The sequence below is a fragment of the Eublepharis macularius genome, chromosome 12, assembly GCF_028583425.1.
Source record: "Eublepharis macularius isolate TG4126 chromosome 12, MPM_Emac_v1.0, whole genome shotgun sequence".
NCBI classification, from domain to species: domain Eukaryota; kingdom Metazoa; phylum Chordata; class Lepidosauria; order Squamata; family Eublepharidae; genus Eublepharis; species Eublepharis macularius.
Window position 1 is genome coordinate 21026923 of NC_072801.1, and position 21407 is coordinate 21048329.

The following is a 21407-nucleotide window of genomic DNA, read 5'->3' on the forward strand; positions in this document are numbered from 1 at the left end:
GGGTAAGGAAGTCCTCTCTTTGTTCCCCACCCTTCTTCCATCAGAGAGACCAGGCCATATCTCCTTCTCAGACTGGGAATCAGTTGCAAGGAATGGCCTTTCTCTGCTTACCGTTCCAGGAATCTGCGTGACAAAAAGAACCAGCTGTGATGGACTCTAGCCTATTTCACCATCCATTAAGTCCAGAAGGTCAGGATATCTGTTTGATGGGCAAGGAAGGCGCTGTTTGTTGATTTAATTTGCTCCACCTCACCTTTCTCTCTAGTGGGAACCTAAAGCAGTTTTATGGCATTCTCCTCTGCTCTGTTTTATCCTCTGTAAGATAGGCTGAGAATGTGTGACAGTTCACAGTTCCAAGGTCACCCAGCAAGCTTCCATGGCAGAGTGAGGATTCGAGCTTCATTGTTCCAGATCCTAGTCCAGCGCTCTAACAGCTGGGCCACACTGGCACTCATTCAGAACCCCTAGGCGGTGGGTCAAGGATTGCCTCCTTTCTCCTTTCTTTCCTATCTCTGAGGAGGATTCGTTATTTTATTTATCTCCTGTGTATTCTAGGCTGAGTTGGCTGGGTCTGAGCCAACTGTATCATGCTAGTTCTCAGGAAGGGGAAGGAAATGAATCATTCTTTGCCCAGACTGGAAAGCCCCCTTCCCATAGCCCCGGGGAAGCCCTCTCTCGTTCACAGGAGAGCCTCAGCAAGAGGGAAATGGGATTGCTTTTCTCAGCCACCCTGAAGTTTCTCTTGAGGACAGTTTCTGCAGGATGATGCAAGGTAGCCTCATCAGTAAACTGCTGCCATAAAGCTGTGAAGAATGAAAGTCCTTCGGTTACTAAAGCTTCATAAGGTTTTTTCCTTTCTTGCTGTCAGCTTATTGGGTGTTTTTTTTTTACCATCTCTGGGCTTCATTTTGAGATATTCTGGATTAGGAGAGACCACATGTAGCCATAAAGCAGTGGAGTTCAGTGGATGTGTACAAGCTGTCGCTTTGAATTTCCAGTAATTGCTATGGAAACAGTGCCATCTGCGAGCATTCTGTGTGGTGTGGAATATTGTATGGAATTGTCACAGCGTTCTGCCTGTCGATTTATTACAGCATTGCTTCCTTAAAATATTTTGCTAGCTGCTTTATAGAAAGCCACAAGAGCGAGATTTTATTTCAGAATGTTCTCTTTCCCTTATACTTTCCACCAATAATATAAGCTTAGTTCTTTTTAGGTCATGGTCACCTGACTGTCTTCTGAAGCCTTGTGTATGCATTTTATGGTGTACACAAAACCTGTGCATATGTATTGCTCTTCCTGTGCATGTTGGCTCAAAAGAGGGCATGATGCATCCACACAAGCTGTGCCCCTGTGCTCAACATGAAATTTGTATACACATTGGCACTGTGCTCTCATGCTCACAGTGTGCATAGAATGGGTGGGGCCAACGTGCACAGTTGTGAGCAGTGGTGGGGCCAGTGTGCTTGTGCTAACTCCTCCAGTGTGCTTGGACTGTGTGCATTCTTTGTTTTACCTATGGGTCTTCAGGTTCCCTTGTGTTACCAAAAGGATGAGTGTCTTTCGGTGCTAAAACTTGATTACTAGATGCATTCTTAGTGACTTTAAGATCTGTCCTAAGCACTTAGGCATAGCAGTGCCTCCTTTAGAAGCAGCTTGGCCAGATGGCTGAGCCAGTCTTTGATTATCTCTCAGCACTTCCATCTGTAAAGTACTGAAAGCCACCAGACTTCACCTTCTTTTAGGTTGCTGCTGGCAGCTGCTTTGGCCTGTGTTAGTGAAGGAGTTTCTACATGCACTGAAAGTGCCAGAATGCTGCTCTTGGTATGAAAGTCTTCAGATTTATTCATCGTAATGTGCTTCAGATGACAGCTCCATGCCAAACAACGGCACCATTACATCTTCTTTTGAAATTCCAGTGCATGATGATATTGTTATATTGATGTGATGCCATGTTTATAGGAAGCTGTGCTAGTTCAGCAATTAATACACCTCCATCCTAAGTGGTAATTAGAAGCTGTTGTAATTCTAGGATTGGCTCATTGCATTAATCATTGTGGATCAGCAGCTGTTACTGCTGGGATTAATTCTTCAGTTTGTGGTTGCCTTGGATAGATGTTTTTTGGGAATTTTACTTTCTTTTGAATTCTTGGTTTATGTTACAGATGTAAGATTTTGTCGTTGGGCTTCTGTGCAGTCTCACATTGGGACTTCCCAGCCACAGGCCAGCTATGGAGAAAGATTCTCTAGCTCTAAAACTGTAGGGTGCGCTTCCCCCGTTCATCACGTATGTGCAGGAGTTTTCCTGCCAAAATGATGCATTGTCGGGCTTAGCGCCCCCATAACCCTCAGCTCCTCTTTCGCTGCCATTGAGAAAGGTTCTTCTCTCACTCTTTCTTCTTCGCTTCACTTTTTGGATCTTTCCCCTTCAGATAGGTTCTTCTCCTGCAATAAAATAAAGGAAAGATATTATAGAGACAGCTATTTTTTTATATAATTTTGGTGGCCAGGTATGAGAAAAGACATAGAGACAGATATTTAAGAAGTGCTCAAAATGTGACACCAAAACGCGTCATACAGATGAACATGATTTCTACCTTCTCTGCCTGGAGAAATCACATAATGTCTCTGCTTGTCGATACTGTCAAAGAAGGAGTGATCGGGCCTCCCGCCTCAACATGCTGACGTGGGAGATGGTTTTGTCAGGTTCCAACAGGCCAGCAGCAAAGCTGTCTTTCAAGTATGAACTCAAAACAACCCTTTTTGGTTCTGAAGGCTCACACATCAGATCTGACCAGGAGTCGCTCACCAGTTCCATCTGGACCACCTGCAGAATCCTGCCCATCTAGGGAATCGACACCTGTCCAACAACCAAAGTGCAAGACAGAAAGTTCTAAGTGCTGATTTCAGGAACCATCCCATTCCGAGTGTGCCGCATCGGAACTGCCTATGAAGAAGCTGAAAACAAAAATCAAACATTCCAAGAGACCAGCTTCTACTTCTTCGCATCGTAGACAGCATCATTCTTCACCTTCAACACCATTGCTTATTGTCGAGGAGGAGCTCATTACTGCTCCCTCTACACCCTCGCCTCCACCTACTCCAATCTTACATCAGGAAGAAGAGGAGGTGAGTCCAGCAGAGGAGTTGCACTCCATCTTTACTATGGATCCAACTCAGTTGGTTCTATTAACATTGGTTCGGGCTCTTTCGGTTCCAACAATCTCCTCGGCTCTGGTAGCAGGTCCATCTGTTCAACTGCTGACGCCAGAAGCTATACAACAACAGCCTATTTAACCCTTGCCTCGGATGTGGAACCCAACTTTGATTCCACCAAATGCACCTTTTCCTTTATCCATGCCCTGGCCACTGGGTTCAGCCTATCCAATCAGATATTAAATTGGCAAGAATTTCTGACTTGGCTACACCTCTTCTCGCCTCAGCGCTGAGTCCCTCAGTTCTGGCCCCATTGGTTCCAACTGACCCATCAGTTCCATCTCATTGATTCTGGACTCGATCCCTGACTCTTGGATTCTGAGGAGGAGGAAGCAGCAGCCTCTCATTCAGACATTACATCTGGGTTGGCATTGGACCCTTCTCCTGAGGAGGCGGAGAGGTGCCTTCGTCAACCAATGATGATTTTCACCTTTTCTCTGAGCAAATGCTAATTTGCTAATTAGCTGATTTTCAAGCTATAACAGGCTCCTACAACCTACTCCTATGGGAACGTCTGTAAAAACAGTTACAAGTAAGTGCAACCCTGTTTTTTCCAGAAATGTTGAAGCATGAACAACAACAAAAAAATCAGGTACTTGTCAATTTTTGCTGTCACTTCCATTCACTTGGAAAAGAAAGTTGCTGATTGATACCTTAGAAGTATCACAGTAATTTTTAAAAGACATTTTGGAATTGTTTGATGCACAACCATTCAATAGGATTTAGTCATTAAAGCATTATACAGGACCATGGGTGGATGATGATGATAGTAGTATATTATGATCATAGGACAGCAGAAAAAATACATCAACAGAAATATTTACAAGAAGACATTACAAAAAATTAGCAAATATATATCTCTAAATCAGCTTTGAGGAACAGTATACCATGGCAAATGTGTAGTTTCTGGCAACTTGGTCCGTGGTTCCAGGCTCAAGGTCTGCTGAAAGGAGGGAAGTGTACTATTCTAACAATCTTCCAGGTTTTTGTGGGTTTTTGGGAAGATAGTGATGAACTCAAATGTAAGACTATCATAGAAGGGACAGTGGGCAACAGACACACGCAGTCATTCCATGGGTGAATGAAATTGTACTCTCCCCCTTCTGAAATGGGAGACATTGAAGAAAGCACATGATTAGCTACCAGAGATGGCTTTTTTGATCATAGCGCCTTGTCTTTGGAATGTCATCCTCCTTGAGGCTTGCCTGGTGCCTGCTTTACTCTCTTTTAGGCGCCATGCCTTTCCCCAGGCATGGCGCCATGCCTTTCCCCTTTTAACTAAGGGTTTCCATCGTTTTTAGCTGTCTTATGGTTGGCTTCAAGCCTGCAAACTGTTTTATCAACAATGTTTTAGACTGTTCTGTGTTAAGCTTTCTTACATTTGGCTTGTTTTTGTTGGTAATGTTTTTTTATTGATATTGATTTCTTTAAGTTGTTGTTACTGTTTTTACTCTAAGCAATCTCAATCAGGTCTGGGGAAGCCACATACAAATACTCTAAATAAAATAAATCAATCAATGGCCATGGTCCACAAAGCTTGGAGTTCATTTCAGGCACCTTAGAGGCTTTTATTGTGGCCAGAGGTACTCCTATCAGCTTCCATATTTGTTACGAACCATCTTGAAAAGGAAGATAGATTTAGTAGGATTGCAGCTTTATAGTCAACCTTCCATTCTCTTGTATGATCGTGACACTCTTTAAATTACTTCACTTTTGAAAATTGTTTAATTTTAAGAGTGATGTCTACAGATTTGTTGCTGTTGCCACATAGCAGTGGAAAAAAGCAACCTCAAAGTGTTACTAAAAGCAAAATCCCTTTAAAGAGAAGTATCGGCTATTTATAGGTGATGCAAGATTACTATATACTAATCATGTTTCCTTTACTGTTGTCAGATTAAGTGTGAATTTTTTTCATTATGAAAAGAAAAATTTCATTTGCAAAACCAGGATGCATTCCAATTTTCCGTGTGACTCAAACAATTGTGAAAGTTCTGAGCAGCAGAGTTGAAAGCATCTGGGGAAAAGGAGCATACAGAAGAGAAACAAGATGTCATGGAAAACAGCGGAGTCCTGTGGGAACCAGATTACAGGCAGTTGTCTGAGAGGGGGAAAAATGTGCCTATAGTCATGCTCAGTTCTCTTAATTTTGGTGGGTGGCGGAATCATTATACTTGGCAGCTGTGTCCCACCTATGGCCAATCACTGTTTCTGAATAGGCTTATGGTTTTTTTTTGGTTCAACATATTGAAAACCAAATCTGATGCTCTTGTTTTTAGAAGTGAGCCTGCCTCTTCTTATAACATCTGGTACTAATATCTTATTGGCGTGTGCTAACATACGTTATATAAAAATGCATATACAAAAATTCAGCTCTTTGGTTGTTAAAACAGGGTACTCATCTGCGATACTCTCAATGTTTATGTTGGGACTGGATGAAAAAGAGAATTTTAATACTTATGTCTCTCTTCACTATTGAAAAATTCACTTGGGTTACTTGTATCTTGCATGATCAGATATGTGAGCATTTGGATTTTCTTGGTTCCTTTGCTTGAAGAAAAGCTTGGCACTTTGTCTAAACCTTGATGCTGTAATCTCTTTGAACTATTCCAATGTCAATGACTTTTCCCCATTTATAGTTCATGAGAAGGAAACGAGTAGCATTACTTGTGCTTTTAAAACAAAAGGGGAGAAAAGTTGGGTGAAGAAAATTGAATGAATTGTTGCTCTATGAGTTCCTGAGACAATCCTTGTAGAATATTTCTATAGTTGTATCAAGTGAAAAAGCATTGTGCTTAGATCTTTGTATGCCATTAAAGGTATTGGAATTGAATTGAAAAAGCATTGTGTAGCCTAATCCATCTTGTAACTCCATGTGCAAGTCTTGTTCTGGGCTTAATATGAAAGACATACACAGAGAGGGCTTGGGGGAAACATGTTCTATCCAGTTGCTCTAATAGCTTTTCCTGCCTCTACAGAACTGCTTTATCTTTGGAGAGCCTGACTCTGGGCAAGAGAACCATAACCATATAGATTCAACTTAAAGAGAGCATACACAGCTTACACCCTTGGAAAATCTTGTTGGTCTCAACGTTGCCAGATTCAAATCCTGCTGTTAAAGAGAGCAGGTATCTTTTTAATATGAACTATTAGAAATTTTTAAGTGGCTAGATTTTTTTTATAGAAACAGTGGGGCAACCCTGGCTTTATAACCGTGCAGTCTTAAGCAGAGTTGCACCCTCCAAAATTGGGCTTAGAAGGGTGTAATTCTGTTTAGAATTGCAATGTGGATAGCCTTTTCCATATGGGTACTGAAAGTATCACTTCATTTTAAAAGGATATTTTCGTGTTTTGCTAGAAGTAGCTGTTTAAAACCCACTTTTTATGTTCACAGTATAAAATCCATTATAAGACAGTACAGCAAAAAAAAACACTTAATTTCAGATACCTTGGCAGCAGCTCATGGTACGTGATTGAAGAAGTATGAATGAGAATAGAAAAAACACATTACCTTAGTTTAAATGCATATGTTCCCATCCCTTTGTCATTGAGGTAATTAAGAAGATGGACCAAAATTTGTACTGTGCTTTTATCTTCATGTTTAAGAGTTAAGCAAATGTTTGCTAAGTAACACACAAGCCTTGTGGTCTCCATAAGAGACACATTACCATTTAATGCTCTCTGCCTCCTGCTTTTTCCTCTTTTTTCCCTTTTCTGTCTCACGTATGTGGAAGAACCATATAAATTCTCAGTTCATTGCAGTGCTGTGTCTTACCTAGAGGGATGCTAAATAAACAGTTGCTTTATTTTGTCAGGGAATAAATGACCTGGACATAATCCAAGTTGTGTGTTTGAGGAGATAAGGTGAGTAAGATGAGTTCAACTGCCCAATAAAGAAGACTTTGGGCAGGGGGAGCAGAGTTTTAACATACAGCTTTGTTACAGCATCTTCATAAGCTCATGTGATGAGGGTGAGGTTCTCACTAATGCCACCTACCCTTGACTGCAGCTGGCTAATTAGAAATTTCCAGTTTCATGATAAACTACAGTTTGCTGTTGTATCCAAACTGACAAATTCAGTCTTGAGTGTTCCCTGGAAATCAGGATTTCAGGCAATAGTGTGATGCTAGTTCAGAATCCTGTTTGTTAGAAATGCACAAACCACAGTTGATTGGTTTGGATGTAATTGCAAGCTGTTTGTTGTGGAAGTGGCTCAGCTGCATACAAGGAGAGTGCATGTGAGCCCAAGAACCTCCCAGCCTCGTGAATTTAGTCATAAACCTTGGTTTGCTGTTATGTCTGAGCCAAGCCTTTGTATTTGCTCAAATGAAATGTATTTTGCAGATTAGAAAAGCCCTCCCTAGAGGATGTCATTCTGGTTAGTGGACATGATTGAGGAAGCCATAAAAAGCAATGAGGTTTCCTTTAAAAAGGGGAAATCTTGCCCAAATGAGGAAACAATAGCGCCAGAAACTCTGGCAAGACAAATGCAGGTAAGCAGTAAGCAAAAACTGAATTTGTGGAGTATATTGCCAGACATATTAAACAAGAAAAGACCCACCTAGTGTCAGACAAGGGTCTGGAAGATTGAGTTTCAAATCCCTCTCTGCCATGGAAGCTTGCTGGTTGACCTTGGGCCAGTTAAGTTACATGCTGTCTGCCTAATCTATCTCACAGGGTTTTTCAGAGAAGAATGATGTGATTCGCTTCGGGTCCCCATTGGAGAGTGAATAAATTAAAAAATATTACATTGCATTGTTGAGCTGAGGTCACTCGTATTCCTTTTTCCTGTCATTGCTGTGAAAGTAAAAGTACATCAGAAACCAAATGGTAGGAGTGATGTCTAATTTACTTTTAATTAAGTGGTTTTATTTGCTTTTGTTGGCTGTTGAACTTTATTCATCTTGTTTTGCTTCTTTTCTTAATGTCTGGTACTGGCAAGAAAAAAATCAGGTGAATTTTTATTATTCACAAAACCTTGTGCTTATTAATACTAAAATTAGCTGTGTGTCTTTTGGCGAGGTTGAAGTTGATTCGTGTTGGTTGCTGCATCGGTTCCTGCTTCTCAGCTTTTTAAATCATGTTTTGCTGCTCCACAACCTAACTTGAAGATTATTTCACAGAAAGTAGGAAAGTGACTTGTGCTTTTCAGTCAGCAAAGGGTCTTACCAGGCAAGGTCCACACCCGTGACTTCCTCCGGTATCCTTGAACTGCCAAAAATGATCTAATCTCTGTTTTTTGAAAAGATTAGTGATCTCAAAGCCCAAAACTGAAACAAAAAAATTTGAAAAATAATTAACTTCCTTTTTCTGATTTGGAATGTGCTGCTGTTCTGCTGTTAACTTTGTATGGATTTTATAATGCAAGTCTAGATTTTTAAAATCCAAAAATCAGTACTTTAGTCCCTGCCTCCCATACTCAGATAATCAAATTTATTATTATAATAACAAGAACAGCAACAACAATAACTGTGTTTATATAATCCTCTTCTAGACAGATTATGCCCCACTCAGAGCGGTGAACAAAGTCAGTGTTGTTATTATCTTCACAATGCAGCTTGGGAGGAATGGCTTACCCAAGGCCACCACCTGCTTAGCTCATGGCAGCAGTGGGACTCAAACCAGCAGAGTGCTAATTCACAGTCCAACCACTTAACCACTGTGCTACAGCAGTGGAGTAGATTTCCATTTGTGTAAAGAGCTGGCTATCTAAGATTCACTAACATTGTCTTGCTCTCCCTCTGCAAGCTTTTTTTTTTGTAGGGCTTGACAAATCCCAGGCACCAGGGTGTCATGACACCTAGAAATTTCAATCTGGTACCTAGCATTTTTGGCAGTCATTTATTGTAAGTTCCTCTTGGTAATTCTCAGTAGAAAGAGGGGGGTCACCCAAGCTTGTCCTACTGCTCCCTTCTTCCTGACTGAAGGCCAGGGATTCTCTGTAGAAGTGAATAGAGAAATGTTTTTTTTTTGGAGATGAAACCCCTTTTTATTATTTATATGCTACAACACTTTTGTTTAAACTTGAAAAAATTACAAGAACCTGTAAAAAGTGTAGGATAAGGATCCCAGGTCCCCTGGTGGGGACGGGGGATCCCCTGTTCCCACCTTCCGCCCCCTGCCTCCACTCACCTGGCTGGCGGAGGGAGGAGGTGTAGGTATAGGCCTCCTGGGTGCATTCCCAGGGCAGTGCGACATCATTCCTAGGGTGACACTCCCGATGACATCACTCCCAGGAGTGATGTCATCACACTGCCCCAAGAACTCTCCTGCGCTTCACAGCGGGCTGATTTAAGCCCCAAACAGCCGAATCAGGCCCATTTGGGGCCTGAATTGTCCCTCTGCAAAGTGCATGTGCCCCCCTGCACCTGTGCAGTCATGTCTCCCAGAAGTGCCGTCACTGGAAGTGACATTATCATGAAGGTGCAGGGGGCAAGGAGCAAAGAGCAAAGAGAAGGTAAGTGGCTCCCCTCCACACATCAGGAAGGTAAGGAGATCTGGCAACCCTAGTGTACGAACAGGTTTTGTGATAGCAATAATTAAAAAGTGTGATCATTAAAATATAAAACCCTGAAGGCTGCAAAATACGATGGGCTCCCAAATTTTTGGCGTGGCTCATACAGCCAAAGTAAATTTGTTAAGGCCTGTTGTCCTGTGTTAATTTATCAATTTCAAAGAATATAGTTCATCAAAATTATATTTATTAGGTTGCTTTCAGATCATGAGCAGATGGAGCCTTCTGTTCACTGAAGGCCTCTTTCTGGGAGATGGAAAAGAACTTTAGGTCCAAGCCTTTATTTATTTCAATTTGTATCCTGCATTCCTTGCAAGCAGGCTCATGGTGGGTCACAATAATAATAAGTACAAGGTTAAAAACACTTTAAAAGAAAAAGTAAGTCACAAATCACATACAACCAGCAATTAAAATACGTTAACTGTGAGATCTCAATGAGGCTGTAACAAGACTACAAAGTAAAGCCAGTAATGTAGATCTACTGATCACATCGAGGGCAGCATGGGGTGGAGCACGGGCAGTCAGGAGGGACAGATTGCCAGCATCTCAGCCATAGGCCCAACAGAACATCTCCGTCTTACAGGCCCCATAGAACTGTAACAAATCCCACAGGGCCCTGGTCTCCATTGGGAGAGCATTCTACCAGGCCAGTTCCAGAGCCAAAAAAAGCTCTGGCCCTGGTCAAGGCTAGGTGAATGTCCCTCAGGCTGAGGACCAGCAGTAACTGCTTATCTGCAGAGTGCAAGGCCCTCCAGGGGATATATTGAGAGAGGCGGTCCTGCAGGTATATTGGTCCCAGTCCATTAAGGGCTTTAAATATCAAAACCAGAACTTTGGACTAGATCTGGAACTCAACTGGAAGCCAGTGCAGCTGACTCAGCACTGGATGGCTATGCTTCCTATTCAGTGTCCTCATGAGGACATGAGCTGCCACATTCTGGACCAGCTGCAATTTCCAGGTCAGGCCCAAGGGCAGCCCTGCATAGAGCAAATTACAGTTGTCCAGCCTGGAGGTGACCATTGCTTAGATCACTGAAGCCAGGTCCTGGGAGGAAAGATAGGGCACAAGCTGCCTGATCTGTCGAAGGTGAAAAAAGGCAGACCTGGCAATAGCTCTGACCTGGGCCTCCATCGAAATTGTGGCATCCAGGGTCACGCTCAGGCTCTTCACTGTCAGCAAAGGCATTAATTTAATTACACTCCGTCGAGGTTTGGGAGCTGGATCCCTAAGCCCATTGTCCCACGGCCCAGGAGCAGGACCTCTGTCTTCAGAGGATTCAACTTCAAGTGACTCTGTCTCCACCATCCCACCTTCCAGACCTTTGGCCAAGGTATCTGGCTTGATGTCCGGCTAGCCTTCATCAACAGATATAGCTGGGTGCCATCAGCAAACTGGTGGTAATCCAGCCCCAAACTAAGGATCACCTAGGCGCAAGGAGCACATATAGATGTTAAACAGCATCGAGGAGAGAATAACCCCGAGAGCCTCCACACAACAAGGGGTGGCATAATGATATCTGCTCCCCAAGTGTCACCCTTTGCCCCCAACCGTGGAGAAAGGAGCACAATCACTGTTACGTATCGCCACAGTGGTGAGGTGGTGGGTCAAAAGATCATGATCAACTATGTCAAACGCAGCTGAAAGATCTAGTAATAGCAACAACACTGACCCACCCTGATCATCTGTGAGGGTGACTAGTGCTGTCTCTGTCTCATGGCCAGGACTGAAATGGGTCCAGGATGGAGGAATCCTCCAAGAATACCTGGAGTTGCTCAGCCACTGCCTGCTCAATTACCTTACCCAGAAAAAGGAGATTCGAGACAAGGCAGTAATTAGCTGGATCAGTAGGATCCAAAGATAGTTTCTTTAATAAGGGCCATGCCACTTCCTCTTTTAGTGAGCCTGGAAAAATCGCAGAACTCATGGACAAGGGGGCCCGTATCCCTGCCCACCAGTCTTCACCAACGATGACAGGCACAGGTCCAGTGGGCACATGGTAGGCTTCACAACATTTAGGATCCTGTCCACCGCATTCTGAGAGAGTTGTTTGAATTGAGCCAATATCAACTTTGAAGTCAGGAGGTAGAGATGTTTTGCAACTAGAACTCCCGACATTGTTATCTGAATCTCACCCATTGAGTGGGACATATATTGGAGGCAGTGCTACACATGCTAATTGTCAGTCCTCCTGTCACTGAAAGTTCATATAAGGAAAAAGACGGAATTGAGAGAGCTGCTTAAGAATTTTTAAAAGGAGTTTTCAAGCATTGTTGTGTTTAAACCCACTTTTTGAGGGTGGTCCTTCCTTAAATGGAAATATACACCATTGTCTCCGGTTCTGTTTTAATTACTAACAAGACTTTTAGTTACCTAACAGATTTTGCATTTCCTTGCTTGGTACAGAATTGAATCAATTCATATCCATTTGTCCTAGCAAGTATTCTTTTTATGAAGCTTCCTGGCATGAAAAAAAAATGGAAACTTTGTTCTCATATATAACCATATCATAATGACATCAAGGAGTCTGCTCCAGCCGAATAAAAATAAAGGACTATTCATATAAGGTCAGAGCATTTGCGGATGACATAATGTTAATTGTAGAGGACCCATTGGAGAACATGCCAAGAGTGATAGATAAGATCAAGGAGTTTGGAGACTTGGCAGGTTTCTTCATTAACAAAAAGAAGTCAAAGATATTATGCAAAAATATGACTAAGCAGAAACAACAATTGTTAATGGAAACAACGGATTGTGAAGTAACAAGTAAAGTGAAATATTTGGGAGTCGAATTAACTGCAAAGAACATAGATCTATTCAAAAACAATTATGAAAAACTATGGACTCAGATAGAGAGAGACTTGATTAAATGGAATAGATTGAATTTGTCATGGTTGGGCAGGATTGCAGCAGTTAAGATGAATGTGTTACCAAGAGTAATGTTTTTGCTACAGACAATACCAATCATCAGAGACTCCAAACAATTTGAAAAATGGCAGAGGAAAATATCAGATTTTGTTTGGGCAGGCAAGAAGCCTCGAGTGAAAGTGAAAGTTTTACAAGATGCAAAGGAAAGAGGCGGAATGCAACTGCCCAATCTGAGACTTTATCATGATGCAATCTGCCTAGTTTGGTTGAAAGAATGGATGACATTAAAGAACAAGAAACTATTAGCCCTAGAGGGATATAAAAAAATATTTGGATGGCATGCATATTTATGGCATGACAAAGTAAAGGTCAACTCGATGTTCCTGCATCACTTTGTTCGGAGAAGTCTATACATAATCTGGAAGAAGTACAGAATTTATCTACAAGAAGGAACCCCTTTGTGGGTGGTTCCATATGAGGTGATAGACCCGAGAGCTGTTGATAATGAACAACAATGTTTAACGTATAAAGAAATAACTAAAACTGAAGCATCCAAACTTAGAATAAAGACACAAGAGGAACTATCACCTAACTACGATTGGTTCCAGTATAGACAGATCAGAGACTTATATAATTCGGACTCTGTAAAGGGAGGTATACGAATAGAGAATTCGGAACTAGAGCAGACCCTTCTTAAAGAAGATAAGAAAAGAATATCCAAGGTATACCAAGTACTGTTGAAGTGGTATACCGAGGATGAGATAGTTAAAACACAAATGGTGAAATGGGCTATAAACTTTAATAAAGAAATAACAATGGAGGCATGGGAATACTTGTGGAAAACTACAATGAAGACAACGACATGTATTAATATCAAAGAGAACATTTATAAAATGATCTATCGTTGGTACATGACACCAAAGAAGATTGCGCTAGGGAATTTGAATACTTCTAATAAATGCTGGAAATGTAAGAAGCATGAGGGCTCCCTCTATCATATGTGGTGGTCGTGTGAGGTAGCCAGGCAGTACTGGGGGGAAATAATAAGAGAAATGAGTGAAATTTTACAATTTCAAATTAATAAGAACCCAGAACTCCTGCTACTGAACTTGGGAATGGAGGGAATTCCAGCCCAACACAGGACGTTGATATTTTATATGACAGCAGCAGCTAGACTTTTGTATGCGCAAAAATGGAAAGTACAAGAAGTGCCAACTATTGAAGATTGGACTTACAAATTGCTGTATATGGCTGAAATGGATAAGATGACAAGAAAATTGAGAGATCTGGACTCAGGGCAGTTCAACACAGACTGGGAGAAGCTGAAACAATACCTGGAGAAGAAATGGGAGGTGGGAGGAAAACTGTGGCAGTTTGAGAACTACTGAAGTATTGAAGTAGAGGGGGGAGACTTTACCGGGGGGAGAAGAGATAAATGTGAATTAATAAGCAGTCAGATTAATAGATTGACATATATATAGATATATATAGGTTAACAAACAGAACATAGAGAAAATAATTAATTATAAGGACTAAATATAAGGAGCGATTAACTAACAATATTTTCTTTTTTTTCTGACAAGTTTTGTACCAAACTGAATGTCTGAAGATATAGATGGGTCAAATTGATTGACTACGTGAGGAGAGATATATAGAACTATTATAAAAAGATAGAATGAGTAATATATAGAGAGAATAAGTCAAATTGTTTGATATAAACGAATGTATGATCTATATGGTTTATGATATATAGAAATATCTGAAATTGAAAAATTGGGATAAATTGTTTATCTAAGATGGAAACAAAGACTTACAGTTTGGGCATATAATGTTAAAAATAGTTAAGGATGTACTGCTTAGAATAATGGAGAATATACATTTGTTTTAGATAGAGGAAGCTAATAAAAGTAAGGGAAAGGGGACAAAGGGTTGGAAAGCTGTTGGAAGTCAACAAAAAGGGGGGGGAAAGGGAGGGGGTTAGAGATGAAAAAATTGGGGAAAATTGAATGTAAATGTGGAAATAATGGATTCTAACCCAATAAAAATTTTTCAAAAAAAAAAAAAAGGAGTCTGCTCCAGCTGTTGGCTCATTTGTGTGCCGAAAATGCCTCTTGCCAAGTGCTACAAAGGTCTCTCTCTAAAAGAACATCCATAACCTTTCCCCATCCATGTATTTCCTGTTTAGAAACTGTGGATTGTAAACATATTGAAAGGCTTTAGGCAGCTAAAAAACAATTAAATTGCTCTTCAAAAATTTGGGGAGGGGGGATTATTTAGGTATGTAAAAATGATTTATGCCAGCAGGAATGGTTATTGGTGTCACTGAGGATGGTGGCCTGTGGTGGAACCTTCTTAAAGGATTGTGTTCTCTGTCTGACTACAAATGCAATTAGTTTAAACATCCTTCTAGTTCCACTTCTATTGAAGAAAACACCCATAAAAGCTCAAGTCTGTCAGACTGGCTTTTCTGTCCTTTTGTTCTTTCCAGTATTTGGAATTACATAAATAATCCAACACAGAAAATGTACGTCCCTAGTGTCATTAAGATTACAGCACTAGGCTGCTAAGGAGCTTCATGACTGAGCACCTTAACTCTGTATAAAGTTGCCTGATGTCTGTTGTTTTTTAAGGATTGTGTCTCTTGAGAAGGTGATGACTTTGGCAAGCATCACCTAAAGTCAAACACATTTACACTAAGTAGCGTTTCTGTCTCAGTCAAACTATGTTTTTCTATCCTTACTTCATCATAGAACTAGAGTTGAGAGACTGGCATGCTATACATGTAGATATTTTTTTGTTGTTCTTAATGTTTCCTCAACAGTGCCCCCCTCCCCTCCAATTCCTCTTAAGATTTGGGAAGGCACCTCTGTTTTCTGGGTTTTGTCTTTGGGGTTGAATTTATCTTCTCTGTGAAATAATAGATGGTTTTTCAGGATCAGATGGGCCTCCCCCTTTTGGAAGGTGATTTCCTCTATTTTGAAGGGGCACGTGCCTGCGTTAGTATGCTTTCTCTTACTTTCATTCCAGTTCTTTGGCCAGTTTATATGTTATGTTTTCAGTGAGGGTGCTACTCCCTTTATGTCAGCTCCTACATCAATCACATCTGCTTTGTGTAAATATTCAAGTATTTTCTTGGTTCCCACAGTAGTCAGTTGGTCAGTGTGATGTAGTGGTTAGATTGTTGGACTAGGACCTGGGTACAAACTTCTGCTGAGGCATGGAACTTTGTAGGCCAGTCACTCTTCCTGTCCATCTATCAGCCAAAGCTACGTATAGGAGTGAAATGGAGGAGGTGAGAATTATTTTGAGATCTTTAGAGGAAGGCAGGGACATTTTGTGTGATAAAAATGTGTAGCTAGATAGAAAGGCCCAAAAGAAGATGCAGTGCATGCCTGAGAAATAATGATGACCACACTGCCAATTTAACAAATGATAACAAGTGATCACCATTCCAGATGCTCTACTCCAGGAGGATGTCCATTTTTGTGAGATTGTATTTTAAAATGAAGAGCCTCTCTGCATTCAGATTTCTCTTTTTCAAACTTTGCAATGAGAGTGCCGTCGTTTGGGTAGGTGAATAGAATGCTACTTTGCATGCAGAAACATGTTCTTTCCTTTACAATGAAAAATAAATCGATGGAATCTATCTCGTTATGTCTTATTGTTGATGTTGCTTGCAAATTATATTTATCAAATTAGAACGTTGGATCTTACCAGCATTTCCTCAAACGGAAGAGAGAGGAGGAGCTCTTTTGACTTCTAGACAGGATGAGCTGATCCACGTGTACAAAATGTGGGCTGCAGTGAGGAGGGAACTGGGTGAGATTGAGTGGAAAAGCTGGTAGGATCCAACCCAGAAAGTATTATGATTCCTTACTAGGTACTAGGAGAAGCTTTTCCATTACAAAAATATATGAGGGGAGGGAGGCAGTGGTGGGAAGGAAAAACAGAGAAACATTTTTTAGAAACTTAGCTTTGTTCTTCCTCTCTGGTTTATGATGTATTTGTTTTAGGTAAGTGAAAACTCTTGCCATTCATGACAGCTTCATTTGCCACAATTTTCACTTGGTGCAGAACTTAAATCTTACTAAATTACTTCAATATTTTCCTTTCCCTTAGCATTTTTTTAAAACTAAGGAAAGATTTTCCAAATTACTCACTGTGGTACGTGCTTATTGAGGAGAAGCATCCATATGGTTGTTTGCTAAGCGTTGACATTCTTTAGTTCTGTGAAGAAAAATGAGACACGGAAACTGCCTGAAGGTGTTTACTGTCAGACGGGGTGGGTGGGAATCTCCCATCTCCAGTTCCTAGAACTTCTCTAATCATGCAAGAGGCTAGTGTGTGTGTGTGAGAGAGAGAGAGAGAGAGTGAACCCTTGATCCAGGCTGTAATGTTTTGCCATGTCGATAATTTCTGTTTCTGCTGGTTAATATGAGGATTTTGAATATTGGTTACTGTAAAGTACAGGCCTCTGAAGTGAGAAGGAGGGGGGCTGGATGGGTGAGTGAAGCATGCTTTGCTTGGACGGTAACTGTACCCTATGGGGCCAGAGTGAACTGCAGTTTTTAGAGTGCTGAAGGAAAGTATTCATTCTGTCTAAGTCAGGCAATCTGCGTGGAAGCCTGAGAGAGTCTAGTTCAGTCAGTCTGTGTGGAAGTCTGTGATGAGAGAAGAGAGTGATTGTGTTATTCTGGGAGTAAAAGACTGGGGGAAATAAGTCTTTATTGGCTGAGTATGTTTATTATTTCTAGCCTAAGTGGCAACTGTGTGAAAAATTTGTCTTCGTGACTGGGTCTGTGAATAACAATTTAAGGATATATAACTATTTTTGAAACCACCAAGCTTATGAACTTATTCTGAAACCAAGACACTTATCAGTGCTCTGCTTCATCTCGAACATAGGGTTCCTTTCCCCCCTCACAGCCACTTCCATGTACTGACTGTTCTGTCATCTGTCATTAAACCTTCCTATAATACCTGTTGAAGGGAAGAGCTCTAAGGTCTTTCCACGTGAACAACAGGCATTACCAGTTCAGAGCCTTGCCATTTGGCCTAGCCATGGCTCCAAGAGTCTTCACCAAGATCCTCATCAACCCAGTTTGACTCAGAGAGAGAGAGGAATTCATGTACATCCATATCTGGACAACATCCTTGTACGCACCAGTTCCCGGGAGAGGGCCCATCGGGACACCTGGATGACAGTAGGCTTCTTACAACATCATGGTTTCCAGATAAACTTGGAAAAGTGCTCCACCCAACTCTCAGAGTATACATCATCTGGGAATGATCTTGGATACCAAGAGATGCCTCCTGTTCCTAATTCAGGAGAAAATACAAAAGACCAAAACCCTGGTCAGTACAGTCATATGGGACAGGTCCGTTCCTCTACTCACTCTCTCTAAACTAATGGGGATGCTGGTGGCAAACTGCGAGGCCATCTATTGGGGGCGCCTTCACATCAGGGCCCTACTGTCCTTCCTCTGCCCCTACCAATTCCTCATCATGACTAAGGTGAACACCATGGTGAGAGTTCTCCAGAAACTCAAAGAGAGTCTCCTATGGTGGACCAAGGACAACAACCTTCATCAGGGCAAGAGCTTCCTAATGCCTCACGTAATACAACTCTTTACAGACGCCAGCCTAACTGGATGGGGAGCATCCTTGGAGGGTTGCCTGGTTCAGATATATCAGAACTCAGCGCGCTATCCCTGAAGCTCCACCTGTGCATTTTCCATAAGGACAAGGCGCACAGATCCAACATTCATCCCCAAGGCATACTCTAAGTTCCACAGGTCCCAGGAGATTAATCTTCCATCCTTATGCCCTGACCCCAGACATGCCAAGGAGAAAGAGTGGCACTGTCTGGATGTCAGGAGAGCCCACAAGGCGTATCTCACCAGAACTGAGGCTATCAGAATCAGATTCACTCTTCATAAATGTGGATCCCCCTAACACAGAGAAGAAAATGTCAGCAACATCTATTGGCAACAGCATTAGGTCCTGCATTGTGGAACCATATAAGGCACCCAACAAGGAGGTACCTAAGGGAATTACAGCTTACTCCTTGAGAAGTGCAGCGGCTATGCAGCATTCAGAAATAGCGCGCCTGTGGAAGAGGTCTGCAAAGCTGCCACTTGGTCTTCAGTCTCCACCTTTGTGAGACATTATAGGTTAAACCTCTATAATTCGATGGATGCAGCATTTGGAAGGAGTGTGTTGCAGCACATAATTCAAGACGAGGACCATATCCCACCCAAGTAGGAGTAAATGCTTTAGGAGCACCGAAAATGTCCTCTGCCTCAGAGGGAGCATGGACTTTTGAAAGGACCGTGAAGGGTCCTTCTCCTCTGAGGAAAGGAGGACATTTTGCCTCCTAGGTCTTTCGTCTCCATTACTATCTTCCCTTTTCCTCCTTAGTGCTGCATGTTCATTCTATCCTATCTCTTCTAACTCATAGAGACTAATCAATCATTTTTCAGGACAAATAGCTCAGAGACTAAACATATATCTAGTGACAAAAACCAAAACAATAACAACAACAACAACAACAACCCAGGAAATTACTGCCACATGTAGTCAATCAAACTGAGAGAAGGGGTGGTCTACATGCCAACAAGAAAGAGGAAGAAAATTTAACTTCCTGCCTCTCTGATTGGATGGTGGGAAACACCCAAAGATGTCCTCCTTTCCTCAGAGGAGAAGGACCCTTCTTGGTACTTGTCGAAAGGTCCGTTCCCTCCAAAACTCAAACTGACTGTTGTTTTTGTTGGTGGTTTACAGTTCAAGTCTCCACTTCAGAGTTCCATTCTCTGTGAATTTAACTGGTCAGCTGTAAGACAGAGGGCAGAACCTTCCCCTGTCCATCACATAGCATCTTGTGCTTGAATTTTCAGCGGCTTTTCCTAAATACTCTAGGATATGCGTGGGGACCATAACTGGGAATGTCATCCTGAGATCTTTGGAGGGAAGGGTGGGATAAAAGTGTGGTTGGTATAGATAGAAGAAAGCTGTTGCTGCCAATGTATCCCACTTAGCACGTGATGGGGTAATTTCTTTCTGGGTATTTTAATTCGTGGGGACATCTTCCTGCATATTTGTTAGAAGGGTTTTTTCGGCGTGTGTGTGTGTGTTTTATCTTATTCCCATATGATGGGGCTCTATGGAGCCACCTGAATAGCATCACCGGACAAATTCTTTGGACCAAATAGGACTCTTGAAAGGCAAGGAGGGGCACCTTGTTCCTTTCAGTTACCTGTTTTTCATACATTATAAACAGTTCATCCAAGTGTGAGAATATCTAAAGCCATCTTTTGGTCCAGCTAGAGCAGTACTATTTACCTAACGGGCAGTGCCTCTGCCAGAAGAAGGACTTTCCCTGACACCTGGTACCCTGAAGTCCTGAGGGTATAAATTGTTGTACATCTCTCATTCTTCCATGAGAATGTCATCTCGACATCTTTCTTCTAAACAATCCTCTATGCTTGTGTACTTTGGGCCAGGCATCTTGGCTTTTCTTTCAGTGCAATCCTAAACAGAGTTACACCTTCCTAAATCAGTGGGCTTAAAACAGTATAACTGTTTAGGATTGCATTAGTACTTTCTGTTTCAGTGAAACTTGACCCCTAGGTGGCTTCAGGCTAGGCAGGATATAAATTTTGCAAATAAATAAATAAATGGGGCAGGCGGGGTTTACTGGCATAGAAAGCCTGCAGGTTTTCTGTAGTCTTAAAATGGAATGGATGCAGTTTTAATTAGGTTAGACCTAATGTCTTGTATAAAAAGATTTGTCACAAACACAATTCATAATCATATGGGAAGTATTTTAGTTCATAGGAAGAGGACTTCCCATAATCCTTGTTCAAGCCCCAAGGAAGAAAATTGTATTTGTTAATTAATTCTGGCTCTGTGGCTTTGCATGACTGTTCTCCCTTAGGTCAGTCACTGAGACAGTCTTTCCTTGCTTGGTGCCAGCTGAGTAATAGTAAAATCAGGCCTTTATTGGATGCACACAAAGTACAAGAGTCTAAATCTATTATATATAATTGTTTGATTGTGTTCTGTTTTCCCTCCAGTGCCTGATGACCTGTCTGTAGAGGAAAGAGAAGAACTATTAAATATTCGCCGTAGAAAAAAAGAATTAATCGATGATATTGAGGTAATAATTTTCAGTTATTAATAATTCAAGAAGTTCATTGCTGTGAAATCAACACTACAGCAGATCATTGTATCTTGCATAATATCTACAGCTGGTATAGCACAGTCTGAGGATACTTCTGGTAGATAATTGCTGGTAGGATAAGGTGTACAAACTGCTACATGCTGTAGTGTTGTCAAACATGATGGCATGGTGGTTGTGTTCCAATAATGTCATGCTGTTACAAGTAGTCATATCAGATGGGAGTGTTCAGTTGCTAAAAAATAAGCTGATGTTCATCCTTGTGGAAACTGGAATCTTTTTGGACAAACTGCTTAAATGTGGACTTACATTCTTCTCTTTTTTTTGGCAGAGGTTAAAATTTGAAATAGCAGAGGTTATGACAGAAATCGATAACTTGACAAGCATAGAGGAATGGTAAGTTGACTTTGCCACATATGCTTTATGAGAAAGTAGAATTCTGTTCCTTGTAGTTTCTGAACAGCTTGTGAGAAAATTAGTAGATAAGACCCTGATCCTTGCAAAAGGCTCAGTTTTTTAGCCAATGCGTTGTCAGCCTTACCTGCTCAAGGGTATTTGATCCACTGTTCAGTTAAGCTAAGCGCTTCTGCACCTAGTAACAAGTGGTTAGTTCAGCAACCTGGATAGCCCATGCT

The 21407-nt window shown here is 41.5% G+C and overlaps 1 protein-coding gene across 1 annotated transcript in view; it reads left to right on the top strand.

Moving 5' to 3' along the window:
* Positions 1-21407, top strand: part of CYTH3 (cytohesin 3) — a 66705-nt gene that overhangs the window by 19976 nt on the left and 25322 nt on the right. Inside the window, exons 2-3 of the mRNA XM_054993156.1 lie at positions 20669-20751; positions 21104-21168. Of these exons, the coding sequence (XP_054849131.1) occupies positions 20669-20751; positions 21104-21168 (148 nt within the window). The remainder of the gene's footprint in view (positions 1-20668; positions 20752-21103; positions 21169-21407) is intronic.